This window comes from Plectropomus leopardus, chromosome 22, assembly GCF_008729295.1.
Source record: "Plectropomus leopardus isolate mb chromosome 22, YSFRI_Pleo_2.0, whole genome shotgun sequence".
In the NCBI taxonomy this organism is placed as follows: domain Eukaryota; kingdom Metazoa; phylum Chordata; class Actinopteri; order Perciformes; family Serranidae; genus Plectropomus; species Plectropomus leopardus.
This window is the reverse complement of record NC_056484.1, coordinates 1,948,594-1,973,581: the sequence shown is the minus strand read 5'-3', so window position 1 is coordinate 1,973,581 and position 24,988 is coordinate 1,948,594. Positions and strand designations below refer to the sequence as shown.

The 24,988-nt window shown below is 37.8% G+C and overlaps 2 protein-coding genes across 2 annotated transcripts in view; both read left to right on the top strand.

Moving 5' to 3' along the window:
- The first annotated feature begins 5,628 nt into the window (after nucleotides 1-5,628).
- Nucleotides 5,629-7,448, top strand: mansc1 (MANSC domain containing 1). The gene is made up of 2 exons (XM_042510970.1): nucleotides 5,629-5,761; nucleotides 6,771-7,448. The coding sequence occupies exons 1-2, from the start codon at nucleotides 5,635-5,637 to the stop codon at nucleotides 7,211-7,213; spliced, it is 570 nt and encodes a 189-aa protein (XP_042366904.1). The 5' UTR covers nucleotides 5,629-5,634; the 3' UTR covers nucleotides 7,214-7,448.
- A 4,620-nt stretch (nucleotides 7,449-12,068) lies between these two features.
- Nucleotides 12,069-24,988, top strand: part of lrp6 (low density lipoprotein receptor-related protein 6) — a 30,348-nt gene continuing 17,428 nt past the window's right edge. The window contains exons 1-2 of the mRNA XM_042511743.1: nucleotides 12,069-12,334; nucleotides 18,045-18,441. Coding sequence (XP_042367677.1) covers nucleotides 12,280-12,334; nucleotides 18,045-18,441 — 452 coding nt within the window. The 5' untranslated portion in view covers nucleotides 12,069-12,279. The remainder of the gene's footprint in view (nucleotides 12,335-18,044; nucleotides 18,442-24,988) is intronic.

The following is a 24,988-nucleotide window of genomic DNA, read 5'->3' as shown; positions in this document are numbered from 1 at the left end:
AGGAAAATGTACTAGTATGAACCCTGTTCAGAAAAATCTGAAAAAATAAAAAGACAGAAAATTACCTAAATGTTTATTAAAATAATTGCCAAAGTACCCAGTTCAGGGAATTAAAAAAAAAACTAGAACTCAAAGCTATTCAGAAAAAAGTGCTCATTGAAATATTTGATAAAGTACCATATTCAGAAAAAAAAAAAAATCAAAAAACACCCAAAAATTACAAATTCAAAGCACTCGTACTGTACCTTCTCTACAACATTTCAGATGGAAATATTGTACTTTTCCTTCCACTTTATGTGATAAAAGATGTTCTCAAGTTTTTAGCCACAAACAGTTAGCTAGTTAATTTTGTTGTCACGTTAGTTTGAACTCCGACTCAGACCTGATTCATAACTTATTTTAGTTTATGTTTTGACTCTCAGCTGAATGAACGCATGCTCGCCTGCAGAAGTCGAATTTTTGGTTCGCCATCAGTTAGCCTGTTAGGGACATCTAAGCCGACATATTTACAGGGGAGAAAAGTAAAAAAAAAAGTGCATAAACTAATACTATATTTATGGATTATGGAAGTTTCAATGACCTGAGGAGGACTTTAATTTCTTAAATTAAACACAGGTTACTCTTCTTTTAAAAAAGATCTCTTCTGGCTAAAATATATGATTAAATTTCAATGAAATAAGAGGATTTGGTGTACTGGGGGAATTAAAACAACCATATAGGAAGATAGAATTTATCATGAATATATTTGAACATAAACACACTGTACTTCACCTGAGTTGTGATAGTTGTGTACTTTTTTATAGCCTGTTCAGTATTTATTTCAACATATACCAGGTCAGACAGTGTTAACGCTTGGATTAACTCCAAAAATCCTAATTTGACTGGAAAGTCTGAATCCTTATTGGCTTTTTTTTCACCTTAAAGTCTTCTTCAGTTTATATTTCTCATTAAAGAGCTCATGAGACGAGATTTAAAGATCCAGAGAAGGTTTGTATGTGGATCCTGAGTTCAAATTGTTTATTGAGGTGTTATTGTACTGTTTCTTATTTTACAGCATTTTTGTTGTCTTACCTCATTTTTCTCGTATAAAGCACTTTTTAACATAAACTTTTATTATTTAACAGAACTTTACTCAAAAATCAGAACGTTTTATCGTACTTTAGATGACATCTAAACCCACAAAGAGGCCACAATCCTTCATTTTTGTCCACTAAAGGTTTCAGTAAGAAGCTCCAGATATGAGCAGGTGCAGACACACCTGGTTACTGGCCTAACTGATAGTGGGTCAGATAGGATCAGCTGTAAAACAGATAAAGTGAAATACTGCCGCTTTGTCCCACACAGGAGACGGGGTAAAGTCCTGCTCTGTGGACTGTGAACCCAAAGATCCACTGAGCATCTGATGGAGGACGGTTCACGCTGTCGGCCCGGTGAGTTTCTGCTCTAAATACAACATATTTTGGGGTTTTTTGAAGACAAATGAAAGTGTCCATCAATAGAGCCCTTCGCCGACCTCATTCACTTTCAGTAGAAGTCTAAAAATGGAAGCGACTTCGCCGGCTCCTGAAGGATTAGCGTCCATTTATAGATCTCTATTTTTGCAGCACAGATTGATTTTTTCTATTTTAGTTCTCTTTTTGCGCCGTTGTTGTCAGCTGAGACAGATCTGGGACTCGGGGACAGATGCAGGAAGACGACATTGTAGTGTCACAGACGGTGGAAGTTGTCACCGAGACAAACTGATGAGCTTTTGAAGATAAAGTGCAACAAAGTGTTCAGTCTTTAAAAAAAATCTTCCAGAAACTAATTTAGATACGAGTTTATAAACTCAGCGACTCTCATATTTGTAACATGTTTTTTCCTCTGAACAGCTGATGTTATGTAACAGCTGAGATTTGCTTTTCATGCATTTTTGCCTTTGAGGAAATAATGACTTTCTCATTAATTCAGTTTTTAATCAGACTCATGATTAGACTGAATTTTGTTTCACTTTATTCCAGTCTCATGTTTAGGGCCTCATTTAGTTTTGTTTACTGTAATTTATTAGTAGAAAGAAGTGACGAATCAAAGAAATATGTTGATTTAAGAGTTTTTTGTTATTTCTGTGACATCTTATTCACACTTCAGCTTTTCTGGTGGATATTTTTCTGTTTTTCATGGACGTTTTCTGTCTGCTCTCACTGTTGCTTTCTAAGCGATGTTTGGAAATCAGTGACATCGTGTTTGTCTCATATCGAAGTAATCCTGATAACGAGTTTACAACTACTAAATAGCGCCCACATCAACTTTGAAGTCATAATTACAAACAAGGAAGTCGATATTTATGTTCAGTATTCAGTCAGTAGGAAATAGGTAGCTCGTGCAAACTGCAAGAAATTGGTTAAAGGGGACAAAAAATGTCAAAAAAGAAAAGATAAACAGAGAGAGAAATAAACTTTTTTTTAAATTTGTCAATAAAATTAAATTAAATAGGGAAACTTTCCAATTTTTTGGACTTATTTACAGGACATTTCCTGGTTTGTATTTCTTTTTCTTTTCTTTTTAAAATAATTTTAAGGTAAATTTCTTGTAACTTCTTTTAAACTAATTCTTGTATAATTTCTTGTTAAGTTGCTCTTTGCCTTTTTCCATATTTTTGGAAAAATCAAGCCAATTTTACGCAGGTGTCGATGGGTTAATATGTTCTGTGTGAAATCACTTTTTTTTAAAAAAATTTTTAAATTTATTTTGGCTATTTTTTCTGGGGTCCATACACATACAGTCATACACACCTATACACAATCCATAAGACATAAACAAATTTGGCAATACGCAAAATTAAAAATCAATCACAATTCCTGAAAAAAATCATAGTTGACCTAATTCTTTGATCAATACATGAATTTTTTTTAATTCTAAAGGAATATAAATCCCTTTCTGACTGACCTTGATTCATTTATTTTTCCATCCTGTGCTTTTACATTTATTCCCAGGAAATATTTTTTATTTTATTTTTTTAATTTTTAAATCCAACGGGTTTTCTGTTTTCACCCAGGTTAACCCTCTGAAACCTGAATTTAGAAAATTACTCAAAGCAACAACTTAATAATAACTCCATTTAATGGCAGATTGCAATTGTTGCTTTTGTGGTTGTGTAGAAACACTACCTGCTTTACTGGAGGCATTGTTGCATCTTCAGGTCTCACTCCAGAAGTCTGTCAAAATTAAAAGTAACATCACCAGCGTCACGTTTTCATGGTGGGGGGGTGCACTTGCTCTAAATATCGAGGGGGGACGTCTTCATGTCCATCAGTCATCTGTTGTATCGTCCCTTTGTCGGTTATTTGCAGTGTAAAATGAGCAGTAAATAACATGCTCTGTTGGCTGTGTTTTCAGTACATTAGTGTGGATCTCCGCTCTCCCGCTGTGGACTCTGAGGTGTTTCCGATCACAGACCGTAGATCTGCTGCAGCCATGACGCCTCCAGCGGCCGCTCGAACCTCCTCGTGGACTCTCTCTGTGATGCTGCTGATGGTGGTGACATCACTTCCCGTGTCAGCCGTGGAACCGGAGACGTGTTTCTCCAGACAACACCAGAGCGCCGTCGTGAACGTCAGACAGGCGTTAAACAGGTCGACGACGGCCATGGACGCCCGGGTGGTCCGGTCAGAGAGGGACTGTGTCCTCGCCTGCTGCTCGGAGGAAGTCAAACCAGGTGAGGCAGAAACAGACCTCCGGGGTCCCGACAAGTTTAGGTTCAGGTGAGCAGTTTTATGTAGGATAGTTATTCAACTTACGGTCCACAGGCCAAATCTGGCCCCTGACAGGGTGCCGGGTGGCCCCAAAAAAATGATTCACACTGGGATTTTTTTTTTGTACTTTTAGTCTCCATAAGGTGTCAAAGTGCATAAAACAGCATCAAAATGGAGCTTGTTGATCAAAAAAGGTGCCTGTGGAGGATCCCCCACGCCCCCCAGCAGAGGTCCTAGTTAAGACCCTGATGTCCTAAAATCCGAGAAATGTTCTAAAATCCTAGAAAAGTCCTAATATCTGAGAACGTCCCAAAATCAGAGAAATGTCCCCAAATCCCAGAATTGTCCTAAAGTCCTTTAAATTACCAAAAATCCAAGAGACGTCCTGAAATCCAAGAATCGTTCTCTTAAATCCAAGAAATGTCTTCAAATCCAATAAATGTCCTCTATTCCTAAAAATGTCCTAAAATGTCCTGAAACCCTAAAAACCTCCCAAGTTCTTTAAAAAGTGGCTCCAAGCAAAGCGTTTTTGATATCCCTGATCTTCTTTCTATTGATACACACCCATCAGCTGTGACGGTGCCCAGAAGGAAGCGTGCATCTACTCATGAATGATGTGCAATTTGTCTGCACTTTTTGTGTTGTCAAAATTTCAATAAAAGTATTGTCTAAAAAAAGATTGATAAATAATGTAGTTTTGACTTTGGGGTGAACTGCCCCTTTAAATTCCTGCAGCACATTAAATTCGACCATCAGTGAGCAGAAGCATAAATTTACATTTTAAACTTCACAGTAAAATAAAGCTAATAAATAAATGATTACAAGAGACACTGCAAGTTTCTCCGACTTTATTCGTCATTTAGCTAAACGATGCATAAAAAATACTCAAATATTCACGATGATAAATGGTCTCAGACATCCAGTGCGTCCCTGTGGAGAGACGATTTTAGGATCCAGTCTAGACGGCTGCCTTTGAAAACCCCCCAGTGGATCAAAGTGAGAGTCAGTGACTTTTTTTTTTATAGCGTCTCAGACGTGAGAGCTTTACTTAGAAATCTGCTTTTATTTCTAAAAAACACTGCACAGGTATTTTGATCTCACCAGTTCAAACTTGATCAGGTTTTAAAATTAGACAAATGTCGGACTGAAAAACAAATCGAAGAAGCAGGATTGTGTTACTGCTGAGCTAAAACAGACCCGACGTCACATAGTCATACATGATTAGAGAGTATTTCACTTTTTACTCCACTACATTTATTTGTGTGTGTGTATATATATATATAGATAGATAGATAGATAGATAGATTTAGATAGATTTTTTTATATATTTTTTAAGTAAAGTAATTAGCACATATTATAAATTTAAGAGGAAATATGTACGCGTCTTTGCAGTTACTTTGTGTCTCTTTGTGGTAATTTTATGTCCTCTTGTGGGTTTTTTTTTGTCTCTTTGTGGCCATCTTGTGTCTTTTATAGTCATTTTTGTGTCTTTGTACTCACTTTATGTCTTTTTGTTGTAATTTTGTGTCTCTTTGTCATAATTTTTTATCTCTTTTCAGTCATTTTGTGTCTCTTTGTGGTCATTTAGTTGTTGAGTAAAACTCCCTGACCTAATCTGGCTCCTGACCTAAATATGCATTAACCCTATCGACTAAACGGACAAAGCAAAACAAAACAGGGAAAAATGTTTTTTTACCCGAACCAAGAAACAAACGAGCTCAACAACCTCAGTTTCTTCAAATCTGATCGACTAAAGGAAAAATGCTCAGTTTTGATAAACATCACACAAAACTCGTGTGGACTCCTGTCCATCTTTTATCCTTCATCAGCTGAGACTCGAACAAAGAATAAAGATTCTGTGGTCTGACGGCTGTTTTCGTGTTTCTGAAGAGCCAAGTGCAACATGGCCGTGTTCAAGGGCAACAAACACGCCGGTGACGATAACTGCTTCCTGTTCCACTGTCAGACGGAGCAGGACTGTCCGTTAATGAAAGCTCCCGAAGGCATCAACACCTACGACATCTACAAAGGTAACTCCATCTGCTCTCCATTAAACTGATTTAAATCTGATTATCTTCTTCTCTCAGCAGCACGTTCTGTTATTTTAGGGGTCAGGTCACCGAGCAGATGGCGTCAGTTTGATTCGTGACGTGTTACCGCTTCTTCTACTAGTAGAGTAGAGTATATGTAGTGTATATGGTATAGTTTTAGTTTTAGTATAGTACAGTTTTAGTATAGTATAGTATAGTTTTAGTATAGTATAGTGTGTGTGTGTGTGTGTGTGTGTGTGTGTGTGTGTGTATAGAATATTTTTTAGTATAGCATAGTATAGTTTATAGTTTATATATGTGTATATTGAGTAGTTATAGTATAGTGTAGCATAGAATAGTTTGTATTGTGTATATAGTATAGTTTTAGTATAGTGTAGCATGAAATAGTGTATATAGTATAGTTTTAGTACAGCATAGTATAGTTTATATTGTGTATATAGTATAGTATATAGTATAGCATAGAAGTATAGTGTATATAGTATAGGTATGGCATAGTATAGTTTGTATTGTGTATATAGTGTAGTTTTAGTATGGTGTAGCATAGTGTAGTGTGTATAGTGTATATAGGATAGCATAGCACAGTATATAGTAGTAGTTAGTATAGCATAGCATAGTATAGTAATAGTAGCATAGTATAGTATAGTATAGTATAGTATAGTATAGTATATAGGTATATATATAGTATAGTATAGTAATAGCGATGGCGTGCTTGCTGTGGACAGCCCTTTAAAGTTGCCAATATTGTCTGTCTGACCCACCTAATTTTATTGCATATACACGCAGAATAAGGGTTCCAAAAGGGTTCTTTTCAGAACCATTTTCCTCTGAAGAACCTTTGTTTTGTTTTGTTTTTGTTTTTTTCTGAAGAAAATGTTCTTTAAGGGTTCTTCGTAAAACTAAGGGTTCCTTTAAGAATCCATTTTGGAAGAAAGAGTTCTTCAAGGATTGTTTCAAGCTTGAATGTTAAAAGATTTTTTTTTCTTCTCAGGACTGATTCATCCAACCACTGTGAGGCCTGTTACCACGACGACGACGACGACCACCACCACCACAGAACAAACCACCACCACAGAACAAACCACCACCACAGAGCAAACCACCACCACAGAACAAACCACCACCACACCGGCCCCGACTACAACGACGACGACCACAGAACCGACCACCACTACGACCACCACAGAGAGTACAACAACGCCACCAACAACAACAACCACGACCTCTGAGCCAACAACAACAACAACAACAACAACACAACAACACACCTCCACCCATCATCATCATCGCCACGATGCCTCCGGTAACTCCAGCACCCACAACAACAACAACAACAACAACAACAACAACAACAACAACCACAACAACAACAACAACACCTTCTACCACAACCACCACCGTCACCACAGTGAAAAAGCCAAACAAAACCAGTAAAAAGCTAAATAAAACAACCAAGAAAGTAAAACCTCATCCTGTCAGCACCACCACATCCGCCCCGCCGACACACAGCTCCACCGCCTCACTTCCTGTCGTAACCGCCAGCGGAGAGGCTGCACCAAGAACTACTGACAAACCACAGCCCAACACTGAAACTACCACTACTACAACGACCACAAATCCCACTACTACTACTACTACTACTACTCTTCCACCTACTACTTCTACTACTACTACTACTACCACTACTACTACTACCACTACTACGACTCCTCCTCCTCCTCCTCCCACTACTACCACCACCACAACCACTACTACTACTTCACCTACTACTACTACTCCACTTCCTACCACTACGACCACGACGACCACCACTGCACCGTCCACCACCACGACTCAACCCCCGAGTCTGATCATCGTCCCCAAAGGCGCCGTCCAGTCCGACCACGCCCTCCAGAACTCCAGCTTCAACCGGGGAAGGCGGCGGTGGCGGCGCGAGGAGCGGTGAAAAGCGGCGTGGTGGCGTTCATGGTGCTTGGGCTCGCTGTGCTCACGCTGGCGTTGGCCGTCGGCGGCCGCAAGGCGATGGAGTCCTTCGACAGACGCCATTACACGAGACTGGAGCTGAACGACCTGCACTACGAGGTGTGAGGACGCACAGAACGCCTCGCTGGCTTTTTGTGACGGGAGTTCAGACGGACTACTTCAAAGATTGTTATCTGATAATAAGTTCAAAACAGCACAAAGTCACACAGAAACAGAAAGTCTGCTTCACTAAAGAGGCGTTTTAGCACGAGGAGAATACTCAATCCTGATTGGCCGGAGGGAGTGCGTTATTTTTAAATAACCACACAGATCTGGCATAGTTTATTTACATTCATAGTTATGTTTATTGCCCTGAAATCTGAGTAAACTTTAATTTGTGGAAGGTGGCCGTGGTATAAGAAGGATAATCAGACGTGCAGTTATGAAAAATAATGCACCTTGTGAACCCCTAGAATCTATATTTTGCATTTTTTCTTAATAAGAGTTGGTGATATAGATAAAATCCTATATCACAACTAAAATAAACTATTTTTAAAAAAACACTGGATAATGTAAAATATGTATCATCTCAAAGTTAAAAGCTGCCTTTGTTAAAGATGCACAATATTGATTTGCCTCAGAATATTGTCATTTTATTATATTCGTCCTCACAAATCAGACTTTTTCTAAACTCTGTAAATCCATGGCTGCTGCCTCCAAGACAACAGAAATATTTGCTCAGTTTCCTGTTACAACATGAAAAGTTTTGGGGTTTTTTACATTAGCGCTACTACATCACAACAAGATATTTTTCATGTTATTGTGACATTTTCCTATTAATACCAAGTTTTCTTTATCTCAAAGTATCTCCTTTAAAAAGAAACTTTCATGATGTTAAAACAAGATCCAAAGGACAGAAAATAATGAATAAGAGGCTTCTTTTTTTAGTTTTGATTGTGTTATAATGACTGATATAACAAGAAAAAAATTATAAATGATAATGATAAACCTTTCTAGCAAACACATATTAACTCTTTGAAACCTGAAGTGTCGTCACTTTTCTTGTGCTGCTTTCACAAGTATTTAAACAATTATTTAAACTTGAGAAAAAAAATTAAAGCTATGGACAACACAAATGGGAAAAAAGGGGACGAACTCTATAATTATTTTAAAAAAAAATTTTTTAAATTATGTTACAGAATTATCATTATTTTAAAGCACTTTTCCCAGGACATTTGTTGTTGTTGTTTGTTTTTAACTTTTTTTTCTGATTTTCAATTTTCTTTTTCGAAGATTTTTTAGGTAATTTCCTAAAGACCTGGCCAAGACAGCAGAAAAAGAAAAAGCTACAAACAACCATTTTCTTTCTTTCTTTTTTTTTTTTTTTTTTTTAAACTTTTTTCAATTAATTTACAGGTAATTTTATCAAACAACATTAACCAAAATAAAAACATAAAAGATATACAGTAACATGTAGAAAATGTCATAAAAATGTCATAATAACATGAAAATATCTTATTATAACAAGAGGACGATCCCCGCAAGACAAAAAAAACTTTTCATGTTATAATAAAAAAAATCTTTTTTTCAGACGCATTCAGATATTATTTTATTTATCCTTTTTAGCCTCCTGATAAGTCGATAAAGTTCTTGTCGTCTGTCGAGAAACTTCAGCTGGTGATCGAACACAAAGAACAAACAGCAATATTTTTATTCCCTGAATCTCAGGAAGCCTCTGAAGTCGATGTGGAGAGACTCCGGACTGAACGAGCGGACACAGATTTGTACATTGGGCCCTCTGGTTTCGAGGCCTTTCTTCTTCGCCATGGGGTCCGTCGGGCCCTTTGTGTATAACACCTGCATGTCTTTTTACTGCCACATGCTTCAGCCATACGAGCCTGTGACTGCTTCTTAACGTCGGACTCACTCTCTCACTGTGTTGTTTTTGTATCCTGTCCACATTTTTTCTCTCGTTTCACACGTGGATAAAGATTTCAAAACGATGGATGCAATTCTTTGGAAATCGATGCACTATTGTATCCTGCGTTTTTTGATAAATATGATATGCTTCTTTTTTGGATATTAGATTGTTTTTCATAAGTAAGAGTACACTGGCCGCGCACTATTTTCCTATAACAATAATAATAATAATAATGATAATAAGTACATTTGTATTTGGCGTGTGAGCGGGGAGCTGCTGCAGCGTGGGACCACCAGCAGGTGGCAGCAGCAGCCTGATGAACCTCCTGCTCACACGGAGCTGAAGAAGCTGCACTGTTGGCTTGTTTTCACTTCTATTGCTTTGATTTCTACTGCGTCTAATTAATTAATTACATCGATGGTGATAGTTTGGTCGTGTTTTGTGAAGTGATGCTTTTGCATAAGTTTGGAATTTGATGTTTTGTTCTTGTAAGGATTAAAAAAAATGTGATTTTTGAAGGCGTCGTTGTTTTACTGGTTCTGTCTCCGCAGCAGGTGATAAAACCCCTGAATCATATACAGGGCTTCAGTGTATCCTTAAAAAGTCTTAAAATGTATCATATTCAATCAAAAAATATGTTTTTAATTGGTTTTAACTAGGGTTGCAAATTGTATGCTCTTTTCTTAATCAATTAATCATTAAAATTAAACAATGATTAATCATTATTTGAAAAAACAAAAAAAAATGTAGCTTATTTCAAACAAAACCAAATATTTTTTTTCCTCAATCAAAGCTCGCAGCAACACGTTGCATATATTTTAAAGACATTTCATAGCCTGTCGATAAATCGGTTAAATTTCACGTTTGATTAAAAAATGAACGCCCGGTTAATTGATCATCTGTTGTTATCAACCCTAGTATTAAGTGAAGGTAACCTGTTGACTTTTGCTGGCAGTATGTATATTTCTGCGATGTAATATCTTCTTTCTTGTAAAAAATACAACTTTATTCTTTTTATTTTGACGTTATTCTTGTAATATAAAGAGTTTAGATTCATAAAACTCTGATTTTTTTCTTGTAAAACTACAACTTAATTCTTGTAACATTAAGACTTTTTTTTCACATAATAGTATGACTTAATTCTTGAAATTCAAACTTTATTCTCATAACATCAAGACTTTATTCTCGAAATCGAGCTTTCTTTTCTTTTACATGGCTCCAATTCTACATTTCACACTGACTGTTTCTCTGAACTTTAAACATTTCTCTGAACGTTTGTTTAAATTTGGCTCTTTTTATCTGGTCTGCATATAGTGCAGAAACATGCAGGCCGCGGGGCGTTTTCTGTGTTGTAACACTTTATTCTCGTAAAATTGAGGGTTTTTTTTCTCGTAAAATTATGATTTTATTCTTGTAGTAATATCATTTTATTCTCATGAAAATACGACATTTTTCTTGTGAAATCAGGACTTAATTCTCATAATATAATGACTTTTTTTCATAACATGAGTTTATTTTTGGAATTGCATCTTTATTCTTGTAATATAATGACTTTATTCTCATAAAATTACATTATTTGTAAAATATTACGACTTTTTTCTCATAAAATTATCACTTTTTTTCTTGTGAGAGTGCACCTTAATTCTTGTAATATTATGAGTTTATTCTCATTAAATTCTGACTTTTTTCTTGTAAAACTACGACTTAATTCTCCAAATATTAAGACTTTTTTCTCATAATATTACGATTTTTTCCTATGACGACTTCATTCTCACAGTCAAATCTTTATTCTCGGAATATTATGACTTTATTCTCAAAATATAACTTTTTTTTCTTTAACATGGCCCTAATACTCGTGCACTTCACACTGACTGTTTCTCTGGGATTATCTCAAAATCATTTATTAGTTTGTTTAAATTTGGCTCTTTTTGTCTTCCATAAACTTCATCAGTTTGGAGCAGAAGGTGAAGTTTGACTTTTGGTTGCAGCCAGATTTCTATATTTTTCACACTTCCTTGTCAATAAATTGGACGAAAATAGCACTTTTTTCCAGTTTAAGTGTTTTCGGTGGATCTCTGTACGTGTGAGCTGCTGTTGTGGGTGCAAACTGTGGCTCTGTGATAAACTAGTCCCGCAGGAATGTGCGTGTCTGCAGCTGGACTCGGGTTTGTTGTGCAGCTCCGGTCCTGCAGGATCCGGGATGGTGCAGAAACGTGCAGGCGGTGAGGCGTTTTCTGTGTGGTAACCTTATCTTTGGCTCCGGAGCATGAAATCAGAACAACAATAGAAGGCTGTGGAGCCGAGGAGCGAGGTGGAGGTGGAGGAGGTGGAGGTGGAGGAGGCGGGGAGAGGAGGAGGAGGAGGAGGAGGGAGCAGCTTCCTCACAGCGGAAGGAGACGACGGATCTCCTGCAGGACAATGTGAGACACAGAGAGTTGATCCAACGCAGTTAGCACGCAGCCAGGATGGAAGTTGGGATAATTTAACGCATTTTTGGACCTCGATCGCAACCTGTTGGGAATCCGCGTGTTTTTAAAACCCCCGAGGAAGCGGCCGCAGCGATGGGAGCACCGCGCTGAGGAGGGAGCGGGCGGCAGGGCCGAGAAACGGGAGAAAGATGGGTGTCGTGCTGCGGAGCCTGTTGTTGTGTAGTTTTTGTTTTCTCATACGAGGTGAGTTCACGCACAAATCCTCATTTTCGCGTCTTTTTCTCGTTCGTGTGTGCTCCGTAGATGTGTAAAAGTGTTGTAAACAGTGAGCAGCAGCGGGTTTAACGGGGGATTTTGGGAGCAGTGTCCGGGGCCCTCTCCCTCTCCGGGGTCTGGTTTCTCCCGAGCGGAGCTAACGTTAGCCTGCCTGCTATGCGTGCTGATCTGCCGCTGGAGCAGAGGATAATGAAACCACAAATAGCCTCTGTTAGCCAAATTAGCTGGAAAAATATCCCACAGCTCTGCCCGCAGCCTCTTTACCCCACATTTTCCCAGCTTATTTGTGTTTTTAACCCAGTTTTTATCAGTTTGTTAGCATGCTAACTTTGATTTAGTAACTTAGATTAACATTAGATAGCAGTTAGCACAACAAATGCTATATGAGCAGCTAGCTCACTTCTAGCTCACTGTAGTTAAATAACACTAATATTAAAGGTAATAAATTGAAAATTAATATTTAAACAATATATGTAATTAACTACATTAGTGTGTTTAAAAACAGGAGCAGTTTATGTCGTTGTTGTGGTGTTATGCTAACAAGCTAACAGTAACAGGAGTCATTAATGTACAGAAGTGATAAAATTCAAACTGACCAACAAGCACTGTCTAATTCACAGTAAAAAATAAATTCATTCACTCTCAGGATTGTTTTTGTATTTTCAGTATAAATAAGTTGGCAAATTGCATTAAACATCATCAAAAAAGAGCTTGTTTATCCACCAAAGAAAGTGCCATGTCCTAAATCCTATAAATGTCCATAAAATCCTAATAAGATCCTGAAATCTGTCCTGAAATAAAAGAAAAAAAAAACTGACAGATGTCCAAAATCCTAGGGATGTGCTAAAAGTCCTAGAAATGTCTGGAATTTCTGGAAATTCTATAAATGTCTTGAAATCTTATAAACATGCTAAAATCCTAGAAATATCCTATAAGCCCAGAAATGTGCTAAAATCCATGAAAAGTTCTGATACCCTAGAAATGTCCTTAAATACAGGTAATGCCCTCAAGTCCTAGAAATGGCCTTAAATACAGGTAATGCACTTAAGTCCTAGAAATGTCCTTAAATGCAGTTAATGTCTTGAAATCCTAAAAACGTCTTAAATTCCTAGAAATGTCCAAAAATCCTAGAAACGTCCTACAAATACCAGGAATGTGCTAAAATCCAAGAAATGTCTGCAATTACAAGAAGTGCCCTTAAATCCTAGAAATGTCCCAAAATTATCCGGTTCACATTTAGAAAAGAAATGTCCTAAAATCAGAAAAATGTCCTAAAATCTTAAAAATGACCTAAACTTCTCTGAATGGCCAAAGATGTTAGAAATGTCGAGAAATCCAAGAAACATCTTAAAACCTAGAAATGTGTATATATATATATATGTAGTCCTAGAAATGTCCTAAAATCGTAGAGGTGTCCTATAATCGTAGTTACATACTAAAAGCCAATGAACGTCCTAATGTCTTCTTGAAATCCAGAAACTATCGAAATCCTGTAAATACCCCCAAATTTTGGAAATGTCCTAAAATCCCAGAAATATCCTAAAATTTAGTAACTTAGATTAACGTTAGATGGCAGTTTGCATAATAAATGCTCTGTGAGCAGCTAGCTCCCCTCTGACTGGCTGTAGTTAAATAAATCCATCACAGTAGTTAATAAACAGCATTAATGCTCATTGTTTTTGTTTTAAATCTGAACTAAATATATTTATTTGTGTGAAACTGAAGCAGTTTATGCTTTCCTGTTTTTGTGTTATTGCCGACAAGCTAACTAGGGTCATTTCTGCATAATGACATTTTTATTATCATATCAAAACTTAACCCTTTGACACTGGAGCAAATCTGCTTGATTTATGTCAAAAACATGGAAAAAGGTAATGAGCAGCTCAACAAGAAATGACCCACAAATAAGCAACAAATTAGTAAAAAGTGGAAAAGTATCAAAAAAGTAAAGTCAAAAACAATTCAGATTACATAAAAGTTACCTAAAAAAGGGCAAAAATTAGAAGAAGAAAAAGTTAATAGATTATATATTCCTGAACTCAAGTATAATATAGAATTTTATTATCATAAATACAGTTTCTGGACATTTATCCTTTAAAAGAATTCAATATTTCTCTCTCTGTGTCTTATTTTGTCCAACCAACTGCCCAAAACCCAAATGTTTTCCCCTTTCTAAGATTACGATCAGATTTAGAAATATAGAAGAAGTGAAAATCATTAAAAATCATTATTCGTCATCATTAAAATCATTGGGTCACAGTCATAATGTTTTTATTTTATTTAAGTATAACTCAATTATTAACACTAAATCTGAGAAAATCAAAAACAGTGGAAGAAATATTTAATATGAATATGAAGAATATCAACAGTATTTATAAATAATAAATAAGGACCTATGATCAATGGTGTGGTGGTTTTACATGCTAATAAATAATGGTATTTTTCTCTATTACATAAAATGTTAGTTTGTTCTTGAGCCGAAACATCGATTGATTGAAAGAAAAAAAAATTGTAGTAAAGAGTGAATGTTATGCAGCTCCGGTCTGTCGTATGTTGGGACAACTGGGAGAAGAACGGGCAACTATTTAATCTTTAAATATTAAGATCTCTTCTTGACCAGAACAAATCCTGTGATTAATCTGTCCCTTCAGATTTAAAAAAAAAGGGCCAGAAAATGTGAAATTTAGAGGAAATATGAAAGCTGCTGAGCTGTTGTGTCTTTGATGTTGACTTTTCCTTTGACCTCACGGATTAATAGTTTATTTTCCAACCAAATATGTGAAAAATGTTCTGCTCTCGGTCTCTCCAGTGTGATGATATTCAGTTTTTCTCTGTCTTATATCACTGTAAACTAAACATCTTTGTGTTTTTGAGAAAACAAGACGTTCATATAAGTTCATTTGGAGCTTTCTTCTCACTTTATTGTCATTTTATAGTCATTTTATCCATTGTTTAGTGGATAAAATGGCTAAACAAATGTTTCTTGACTAATCCAGCGACTGAAATAATAGACAGTATAATAAAAATACTCTAGATCACAGTGATGCCAAAAATATGTCACAAAAAAAGTGAAAAATCTCTCTTCATGTGAAAAAAATGATAATTTAAAATGCTCTGTTTTATCCAACCAACAGTCTGAACCCCCAAAATGTTCACTTACTGAGCTATAAAGAGAGGAAAACAGAAAAAATGAGACTCTGCAAAAGTGTCTGCTGTGTAATTAATCATAAAATAACATTGAGATTAGACAGGAAGAGTATTGTTTTTTATTAGATTTGTCAGTCGGCAGGCCGGCTCCTTTCACGTTGGTTGCTAGGTGTGCTTAACTGTTTTAGTTAGGTGCACAGCACATGATTTAGGTGCACCTAAACCTGTTTTTACTTTGTCTCACGGTCCCAAAATAATACATTTAGGGTGAGAGAGAGACCACGTTTGATCATGAAGCACAGAGTTACTCTACCTCTAATTCCTCTATGGTTTACGAGTGAAGTGTATAAACCAGTGATACATTATTTATGGCCCAAGGGCCAAATCTGGCCCCTGATAGGGCGCCGCATGGCCCTTCAATCACTTTCTAATTCACAGTAAAAATAAAGTGATTCACACTTTAACTTTTGTACTTGTAATTTACACAAGGTGCATAAAACAGCATCAAAATAGAGCTTGTTTGTCAAAAAAAAAGTGCCACTGGAGGATCCCCCACACACCCTGACGGAGGACCTAGCTAGGCCCCTAATGTCCTAAAATCCTAGAAATGTTCCAAAATCCCAAAAACATCCTAAAACCCAGAAAGGCCCTGAAAGAAAGAGAAATGTCCTTAAATTGCAGAAATGTCCCTAAAATCGAAGAAATGTCTTAAAATCCGAGAAATGTCACAAAATCCGAGAAACATCGCACTTTCTTCGAAACAGCCTTAAGTCCTGGAAATGTCTTAAAATCCTAGAAACATCCTGAATTCAAAGAAACAATTGAAAATCCTACAAATGTCCTAAAATCCGAGAAACGCTGTAAAAGCTAAGAAACGCCGTAAAATCTGAGAAACGCCGTAAAATCTGAGAAATGTCCTAAAATTCCAGAAATGTCTTTAAATCCGAGAAATGTCTTAAAATCCTAGAAAGGTCCTTAAATCTTAGCAACGTCCTTAAATCCGACAAACATCCCAAAATCTGAGAAACGCCCCGAGGTGCAAACATGTACTAAAATCCTTGAAACATGTATGGGGCCCCTGGCCTTCTGTCATTTTTGCAGAAGTGGCCCCTTAACAGAGCAGGTTTATTATCTCTGGTCTAAACTGTCAGGATGGTGAGACAGAGGGGGGCGGAGCGGTGTCCTCGGTCAGAGACGTCAGGTCTGGACGCAGCCTTTCAGGGCCGGGGACAGGTGTAACGGGCACCGCCGCTTTTTTTATGGACAGAAAGACAATCAATATGTCAGCTCATTTTGAATTACCGGTACGTTAAGGTTGTAATTTTGCAGGAGGCGGAGTTCAGGGTGCGGTTTCACACATACACACATGCTTTATTTAATTGAACATGCGTGGGAATAAACGTTACTCACATAAACACACAGAGCTAAATGTCAGGCGCACTCGTAAAAATTGGCTTCTCCAGCCTCTCCGCTGTATAATTGAATATTTTGGGGTTTGTATGGAGCGCGGGGCGTCATCTTTGACATTTTTTACACCAAACAAACGATTAATTGATGCAGCGTTCAGCAGATCAGTAGATAATAAATGCTCCAACAGTCTCGTGTGTAGAAGTGTCCTCCAGCCTCTGCTCGGGCTGTAAGCAGTCTGGAAGGATCCGCGTCCTCCTGCGTTCGGAGATTTTGATGCTGTGGTTTGGTAAATATTTGGAGAAGGAAGTTCTCCCCCTGAGTGAAGTGAAAACTGGCTGGCAGCTCTCGGTGGCGTGCAGCGCTGAAGGTGTCAGGTCGTGGGTTCGGCCGAGAGCCAAGACCGAGCGGAGAGGAAGCTCAGAGTCCTCGCCTCCTCCTCAACTTGTCACTTTAGCAGACCAACCACAGACTCTGTTTTCCTAAAATTTATCCAGGATGTTGAGTTTTTTTTCACTAAACAGCCCAAATGTATATCTGATGATTAATCTGCTACTTACCATCTAACACCGTAGCAAAATGACCTGATTCTTTAAAATAAAGTGTGAAGAAAACAACGAACTTAACAAGAAATTGACAACAAAAAAAGCAAAAGTTACAAAAACTTACCTGAAAATAAGCAACAAAAAAAGGAAAGAAAATACAATTTTAAAAACAAAACAAACGAAAAAAACAAGCAAACGACCCATATTGTTCACAGTGTAAATTATGTGTTTTTGTTTTTGTGTGTTTCACAGTTTAAATTGTGGATTATTTCTGTAATTTTCTTATATTTCACAGTATAAATTGTGCATTATTTATTTTTGTAATTTTTATAGTTTGAATGTGTATTAAGTGTGTATTTTTTATCTACTTTTGTCTTTTTTACAATTTAAATTGTGTTTTTTTTCACACTTTCAGTGGCCTATTTTTGTTTATTTTTTATAGTTTAAATGTATTTTTAATGAAGTATTTTTTGCTGTTAAAGGGTCTAGATTTGTGTATTTTCATCATTTTACTGCGTGACTGGTGTATTTCTCACTGTTGAAATGTATGCTTTAATGTATTTTTTTGTGTCTTCCAGGCGTGCCGCTGCTGCTGTATGCGAATCGGCGAGACCTTCGGCTCGTGGATGCGGCACACGAAAAGACCAACGCCACGGTAGTGGTGGGGGGGCTGGAGGACGCCGCTGCCGTGGACTACGTCTACTCCAAGGGCCTCATTTACTGGAGCGATGTAAGCGAAGAGGCCATCAAACGCACCGTCTTCAACCAGTCGGGGGCCAGCGTGGTCCAGACGGTGGTCCCGGGTCTGGCCTCCCCGGACGGACTGGCGTGTGATTGGTTAGGGAGTAAACTTTACTGGACGGACTCGGAAACCAATCGGATCGAGGTGGCGGAGCTGGACGGGTCCTTGAGGAAAGTTTTGTTTTGGCAGGAGCTGGACCAGCCGAGGGCCATCGCTCTGGATCCAGAACGAGGGTGAGTCTGAGAGTTTGGGTTACAGGTGGTGGGATTCAGGACTCTGGTGATGAGTCAGTGTGAGTTTGATACTTGATTCAAGGTGAAACGGGACCAGCATTTCCAGGTTTTCACCCTCTGAACTGCAATATGAGACCAATGTGGCGATGGAGCTTTTGATGAAGGTCCATGCGTGGCAGTAGTTCAGTAAATGAACCTTTAACACTGAATCATCTGTCGCTGGCTGAATCAGCCGCCTTTTAAGAGCATTTGTGGACATTTAGTGCTTTTATTTTGAAGTGCAGAGACAGAAAACAGCATCAAAGGTTCAGAGATGTTGTGATTTGCATCTAAAGCTCTCAGACACCAAGAAAAACCCTGAATCAGGCTGCACCGAGGGCTGGGCGATGTGGCTTTAAAATAATACCACGATATTTTAACGCTGTGTCACGACACACGATATATATCGCAACATTTTGAAATCTCCTCTGTAAACTAACTTATCTCCTTTATATAATTTAATCTGTATGTCTTTTTAATATACTTTAATATGTCAGAAAGAAGTGGGAGAAACGTTAGTTCAGAAACATGCTGAGAAAAAAGGAAAATAAGAAGAATGAACTATTTCTTGGAAAGCCTTCATATCGGTGTTGAACTTGTTTTCACAGCAAACACCCACATCGTCTGTTTGTGGTTAAAAAAAACGTCTCCGCTGGTCAAATGTGTGTGAACGCAGCAGAGAAACTGGATGCAGCCCGAGGCTTTGACTCCTGAACAAGAGCAGGGAGGGGTGTGTTTCTGCTGCTTTGTTTGCTGCTTGTCCTGGATCAGATTGGGTTGCAGGGTGACTGAGCTGCTCCTCCAGCAGGCTGCCGTCCACCGAGCGCTCCTGGAAGCTGAACAACGGCGTCAGTGTTGGAGGTTTTTTCTCTGTTGTGAGGACGAGGAGGAATGTCTTGTACCAGCTCGAGAGACACAGAGAGGAAGACAGAGAGGAAGACAAACACCGAGAACAGACTGTCTCATCAAATGCTAAATAGACTTAATCAATATTAATTACAGCCGGGTTGAATTCTGGTTTTGCCGGTCCGATGTACGAGCTTAAATTAGTGTGAATTTATACAAGACTTAGACTTAGACGACTTTATTGATCCCCGGAGGGAAATTTAGTTGTCACAGCAGCTTGGCACGTAAGACATACAGAGACATACATAGAAAAATAAGAAGAATAATAGAAGATAGAAATAAACATAAATATATAAAAATAGAATAAAGAGTACTGAGGTAGTGCAAATGCAGTGGTAAGGTGCAATCTGATGATGGTAAGGATACACATGAGCATGGTAATGATGACAGCAGAATAAGGGGAATATGTAGAGGTGTACATATAATACTAATAATGGTAATAACATCAGTTTGAAGACATCGCACACATAATAGTAGTGATAGTATTAATAATAGTAGTGATAATATCCACATAATATCCATACAAACAGGCTGAACCGGCACTTGTCATTAAAAAGTAGCCTGCATCAGCGACCTGCGCCGACGGCGTCACGGTACAGGGAGAATAACACAACCGGTGCTCGTTCAAAACACGCCTGTGCAGAACGGGCCGATAGCTTCGCCTGTGCTTTCCTCGAGAATTACTCAAACAAACAACTTCACAGCGGGGCGGACGATATGGCCCTAAAATAATATCATATTGAGCGTATTTTGTTATCAGAATCAGAATCAGCTGTATTGGTCAAGTATGTTTACACAAACAAGGAGCTGACTCCCGTTAGCTTTGCTCGCAATGTACAGGAGTTAAACATTAGATATAAAAAAATGAAACAGAAAATTGCAGTTTGTGATGATGATACTTCTGATGATAGGACAAAATACTGAAAAAAATGCATATTATTATTTCCAAGAAAGTACAGTTGCAACAAAATAAGTCTCATATATGTCAACATGAACAGTTTTCCTACAAATATTCAGAGAAAACTGAACAAAAATGAGGTCTTTAGTTCAGATTCAACATTTACTCAGATTCAGATTCTGAATAAACTATAAACATTACAACAAAATCAAATCACCCGCAAGTTTCACATCTAAACAGTCGCCAAATGCAAAAAAAGTGTCCTGGAATATGAGACTAATTTTCTGTATATGTAAAATAAATCAACCGGCGATTTCCTTTTCCTGGAAAAATAGACAATTATTGAGTAGTTTTCTTCAACTCTGACCTTTTTGCCTTCATGCCGTGCCATTTCTCCCCAATTTTTCGCTGTAACTGGTGCCGCTCAGTGCTGACTGTCGTGTGTCATGTTATCATGCACGATCAGATCAAGTATATCACGCGTAACGTGTCCTTTATATCATTCAGAATAGAGTATTTAATGTGTTTTCCTGCCAGATTCGCTCACAGCTCGGGAAAAAACAGAACCGGATAATATGATTTTAATTTTAATTGTCTCTGCAGCACTTCTTATATGTCATACAATAGAAGATTTAATATGTCAAGTTTTTATTCATTTATTTGATATATTGCCCGTTGATCTGCTGGACAACTACAAGTAATATCCGCCAAAAGACAGCGCGCGCCGCTTAATGTATGCTCTTATTGTTAAAGTTAACAATGGATTAATTGATTGGTATTTTAAAACATATTTGAAACATGCTTATTTCACACAATACCAACTGTGTTTTTTCCTCAATCAAATCCCACAGCAACATATTGAATTTAATTTGACAGCAATGCATCGACTGTCGATTAATCCATCCAAGTTTCACATGTACAATTACAATTTTAACAACCAATTACTTGATAATTGATTAATTTTTTATCATTCCTGGTCCACACATTAGAAAAATCACCACATATTCAGTTTTATTTCACAAAATGTATTCAACATGTGGGCTTAAATCACAGTTAAAACAAATTGTAAAATAAAGAGCAATTAATTAAAACTTAGTAAATATATACTCCTGCAACCCAAAAAAGTGACTAAAGATTAGTGACATAAAAATGTCACAAAGCCACAGATCCAATAATATCAAAAACAAGGAGATAAAATAGTAACTGAACAGCAGAAAACAGAGTTTCAAAATAAAAGCCCCGGTGCCAGAAATTCAAAATAATAATAATGTGGGGTTTTTTTTGTTGTTTTTTTTTTTTTTTTTTTACAAATTTAACATGTTCTGGAGTCGTTTGCGGTCCAGTCAGATTGGACCCATTTTGAGACCACAACCCACCAGTTGGGAACCACTGGCCTAAACTATAGCAGAGAAATCGCCTCACGATTTGCATCATCTGGTCGGCCGCTATTTACACGACTGATCCAACTATTTGGAACAAATATGGGATGCGGATCGACCGGAGCTCCTCTACTGTACTCGAGTCTGTATTAAAGCCACTCATGTTCCTGTCCTTCATCAGCATGTCTCCTCCTCTCCCTCAGTGCTTCCAGTGTCGGGCTCCAGAGAGGCGTCAGATTAGGATGTAAATCCATTAGGACGCAGATAAAAGAGGCCTGTAATGTATTCATTAGTTTTATTTAAATTTGGGGCTGTCGCTCTCCCTCGCTGTCTTTCTTTCTCCTCTCTCTTGGGTTTCTATTCATGGAAACTCTTCCTCCCTCCTCGGTGTTTGATCCAGCACGGTGTCAGAGATAAAAGTCACACCGAGCCGCTCGCTCGTACACGCAGACGACATCTCTCCGGGTACTTTATCCTCAACTGTACGCTTGTTTTTGTCACATTTGTTTTCGTCTGAAACATAAACACTGAAACCAGATTATTATAAAGCGACGCAGCAAGAACTTCCCTCCGTACTAACGGGAACATTTTCAGACTTTGTCCTATAAAACTCTAAAGCGCTGACCTTGACTTTAACCTCGTAGCACATTTTGGATATCGAGCATTAACCGTTCATGAAAACACTATAAAATTCTGATCTGATATGAGGCCAAACATTCATTGATAAAGTTGTCTTTTATTGGCATTAATGAGAAAGTTTTGTTGTTTTTAATTGTAGTTTTAATTTTTCAGATGATCCAGATCTTTTTTTGTAAATGTATTTTCGTGATTGTGACTTTTTTTTTTACGTAAAATTAAGTAAATTTAAAGAAAATTATATATAGATAGTGTATATCTATCTATAGACCGACACGCACACATACATACGTGTGTATATATACAATTTCTGGATTTCAGGACGTTTCTTGGACTTTAGCACATTTCTAGGATTTTAGGATGCTTCTGGGATTTTAGGACATTAGTTTCTTAGCCAGGGCCTCTGTCGGTGGATGCAGAGATTTCTCCACTGGCACTTTTTTTGATCAACGAGCTCTATTTTGATGCCGTTTTATGCGCTCTTTCACCTTACGGATACTATAACTACAAAAGTTCCCAGTGTAAATAACTTTGAGTTGTGTATTAGAAAACGATCGGGGGGCACGCAGCACCCTGTTGGGCGTCAGATACGGCCGTGGTCCAAAGGTTGAGTATCACTGCAATAGATCGATTAACATGTCAGGTTCAGTAATCTGCAGGATGACATCATCAGTGAGTTACCTGTCAGTCCATGTGTCTCCGTGTTTACTCGTCCTCCTCCTTTGTGTGGACGTCAGGCTGCTGAGGTCTTTGTGGACCGACTGGATTTCATAATTAGATTTTTTTCTAACGTCTGACTCAGTGAAAGGCATCTCTTATATTTTCCAGCTTATAATTACATTTATTCACACACCTGACTGCGCTTTTTAAGGAGCACGCTGTTTAACTCTGATGTTCGTGCTTAGGTTTGACATTTATTACGCTGACGTCAAGTGTCTGCGTAGTTTGTAAAGAGTCACTGGGAACATTAAACAGAGCAGAAATTAAACGTGTTTTTGTTGTTTCGGAGCCAAATGAACCAAAGTACACGAGTAAAAGATGTTAGGATGAGTCTGAAGTGTTTGTGTGGCGTTCAGTCAGATTCATGCGTCTGTGACTCCGTTTACAGGATGAAGTAAGGTGTTGAACAAAGCTGTGATCACACTCGACTACAAATAACTACACCGCCTTCGGATTTAATGCTCTGTGTGTGTGTGTGTGTGTGTGTGTGTGTGTGTGTGTGTGTGTGTGTGTGTGTGTGTGTGTGTGTGTGTGTGTGTGTGTGTGTGTGTGTGTGTGTGTCTCATTAGCATGACTGCTACACAAACCGAGGCTCCTTCATTGATGCATAAAATGAGTTGCATACGTTCCTGTTTTCTGTTGTTGTGTTTGGTTGCGTGTGTTTTCACAAAGGACCCTTTGTTGCCGCGGCAGCTGTTTTGTTTTTCCAGCAGTTACTAAGCCAGAAGAAGAAGAAGAAGGTACTGCAGCAGGAACACACCAACTGTACTCAGTCATACATGCGGGTTTTTTTATTTATGTGTTGAGGATGATGAGACAAATCACTGTTTGTCCCTCAAATGGACAGAAGTATGTGGACTGCTGAACTTTCCCTCCATATGTCAAGTCAGTTTGATTTAAGATCAGATAAACCGTATTGTTCTCCAGAGGGGGGATTTAAGTGTTGCAGCAGCTCAATCACAGAAGTAAAATGTACAGATTAGTAAAAATAAACAATAAGGGGTATATGCAACTAAATTAAGAATAGAGGAGCAATTATTAGACAAAATTACACGGTAAAGTGACACTTTGTAATGTATAGTATAGTTATATAGCCCTATATCACAGATATCTTTACAAGATGTAGCCAGTAAAGCATACAGCTCCCTCTGTCCTCAGATCCTTGATTCAGATCAGGAAAATCTCCAAAATGGGGAAACAACTGAGAAGAAGTTTCTCTCACTGACTCCGGTATGGTGAAAAACAAATTGAGCAGAAGTATGTCATGTTTTAACAAACATGCAGTTAATATCAACAAAAGAAAACAGGGAAATAACAGTTGTGTCCTTATCTTAAAGGGATAGTTCACTCAAAAACAAATATTCAGTCATTATCTACTCACCTTCATACTGATGGAAAGTCGGGTGAAGTTTTACGGTCTAAAAAACACTGCTGGAGGTTCACAGTAAAAAGGCGTTGAGCTCATCTCCCAAACAATTGATGTAACTGGTGACCAGGATTTAAACATTTAAAAAAATACACAATAAAACACCAAAATGTCCCCATACTGCACATCTGAAGTAATCCAAGTGTCCTGAAGCCCCGACGTGCCAAGTTGTTTTGAAAAACGTCACATTTTTAACCTCGTTGTAGCTTGTAGCTCCGAGTGTGGGAGCCGTGTTCATGTTTATAGCTCACACAACCGTTTACATGCCACCTGGAAGCCTCCCGCGCTCACGGTAGTTTAAATCCGACAAAAGGACTTGTTGCTTGCTGCTAACTCCACAAGTCTCTCTCTCTCTCTCTCGAAGCTTTCAACTATTTATTAGAGTCAGAAATGATTTGATTTTTGCTTTACTTAATTTATTTCATTAATATTTTATTAACTTTTTTCACTTGGACAATAGCACCTATGTTCAAATGTGTGTATGTGTGTGTGTATATATATCTAAATATATATATACTACTAACCTATCGTACAGATAGGTTA

Bases quoted from the DNA above. Each gene is read 5' to 3' on its own strand.
- mansc1 (XM_042510970.1), top strand. From the start codon at position 5,635: ATGGCCGTGTTCAAGGGCAACAAACACGCCGGTGACGATAACTGCTTC. The intron at 5,762-6,770 runs GTAACTCCATCT...TTTTCTTCTCAG, and splicing joins CACCTACGACATCTACAAAG to GACTGATTCATCCAACCACT.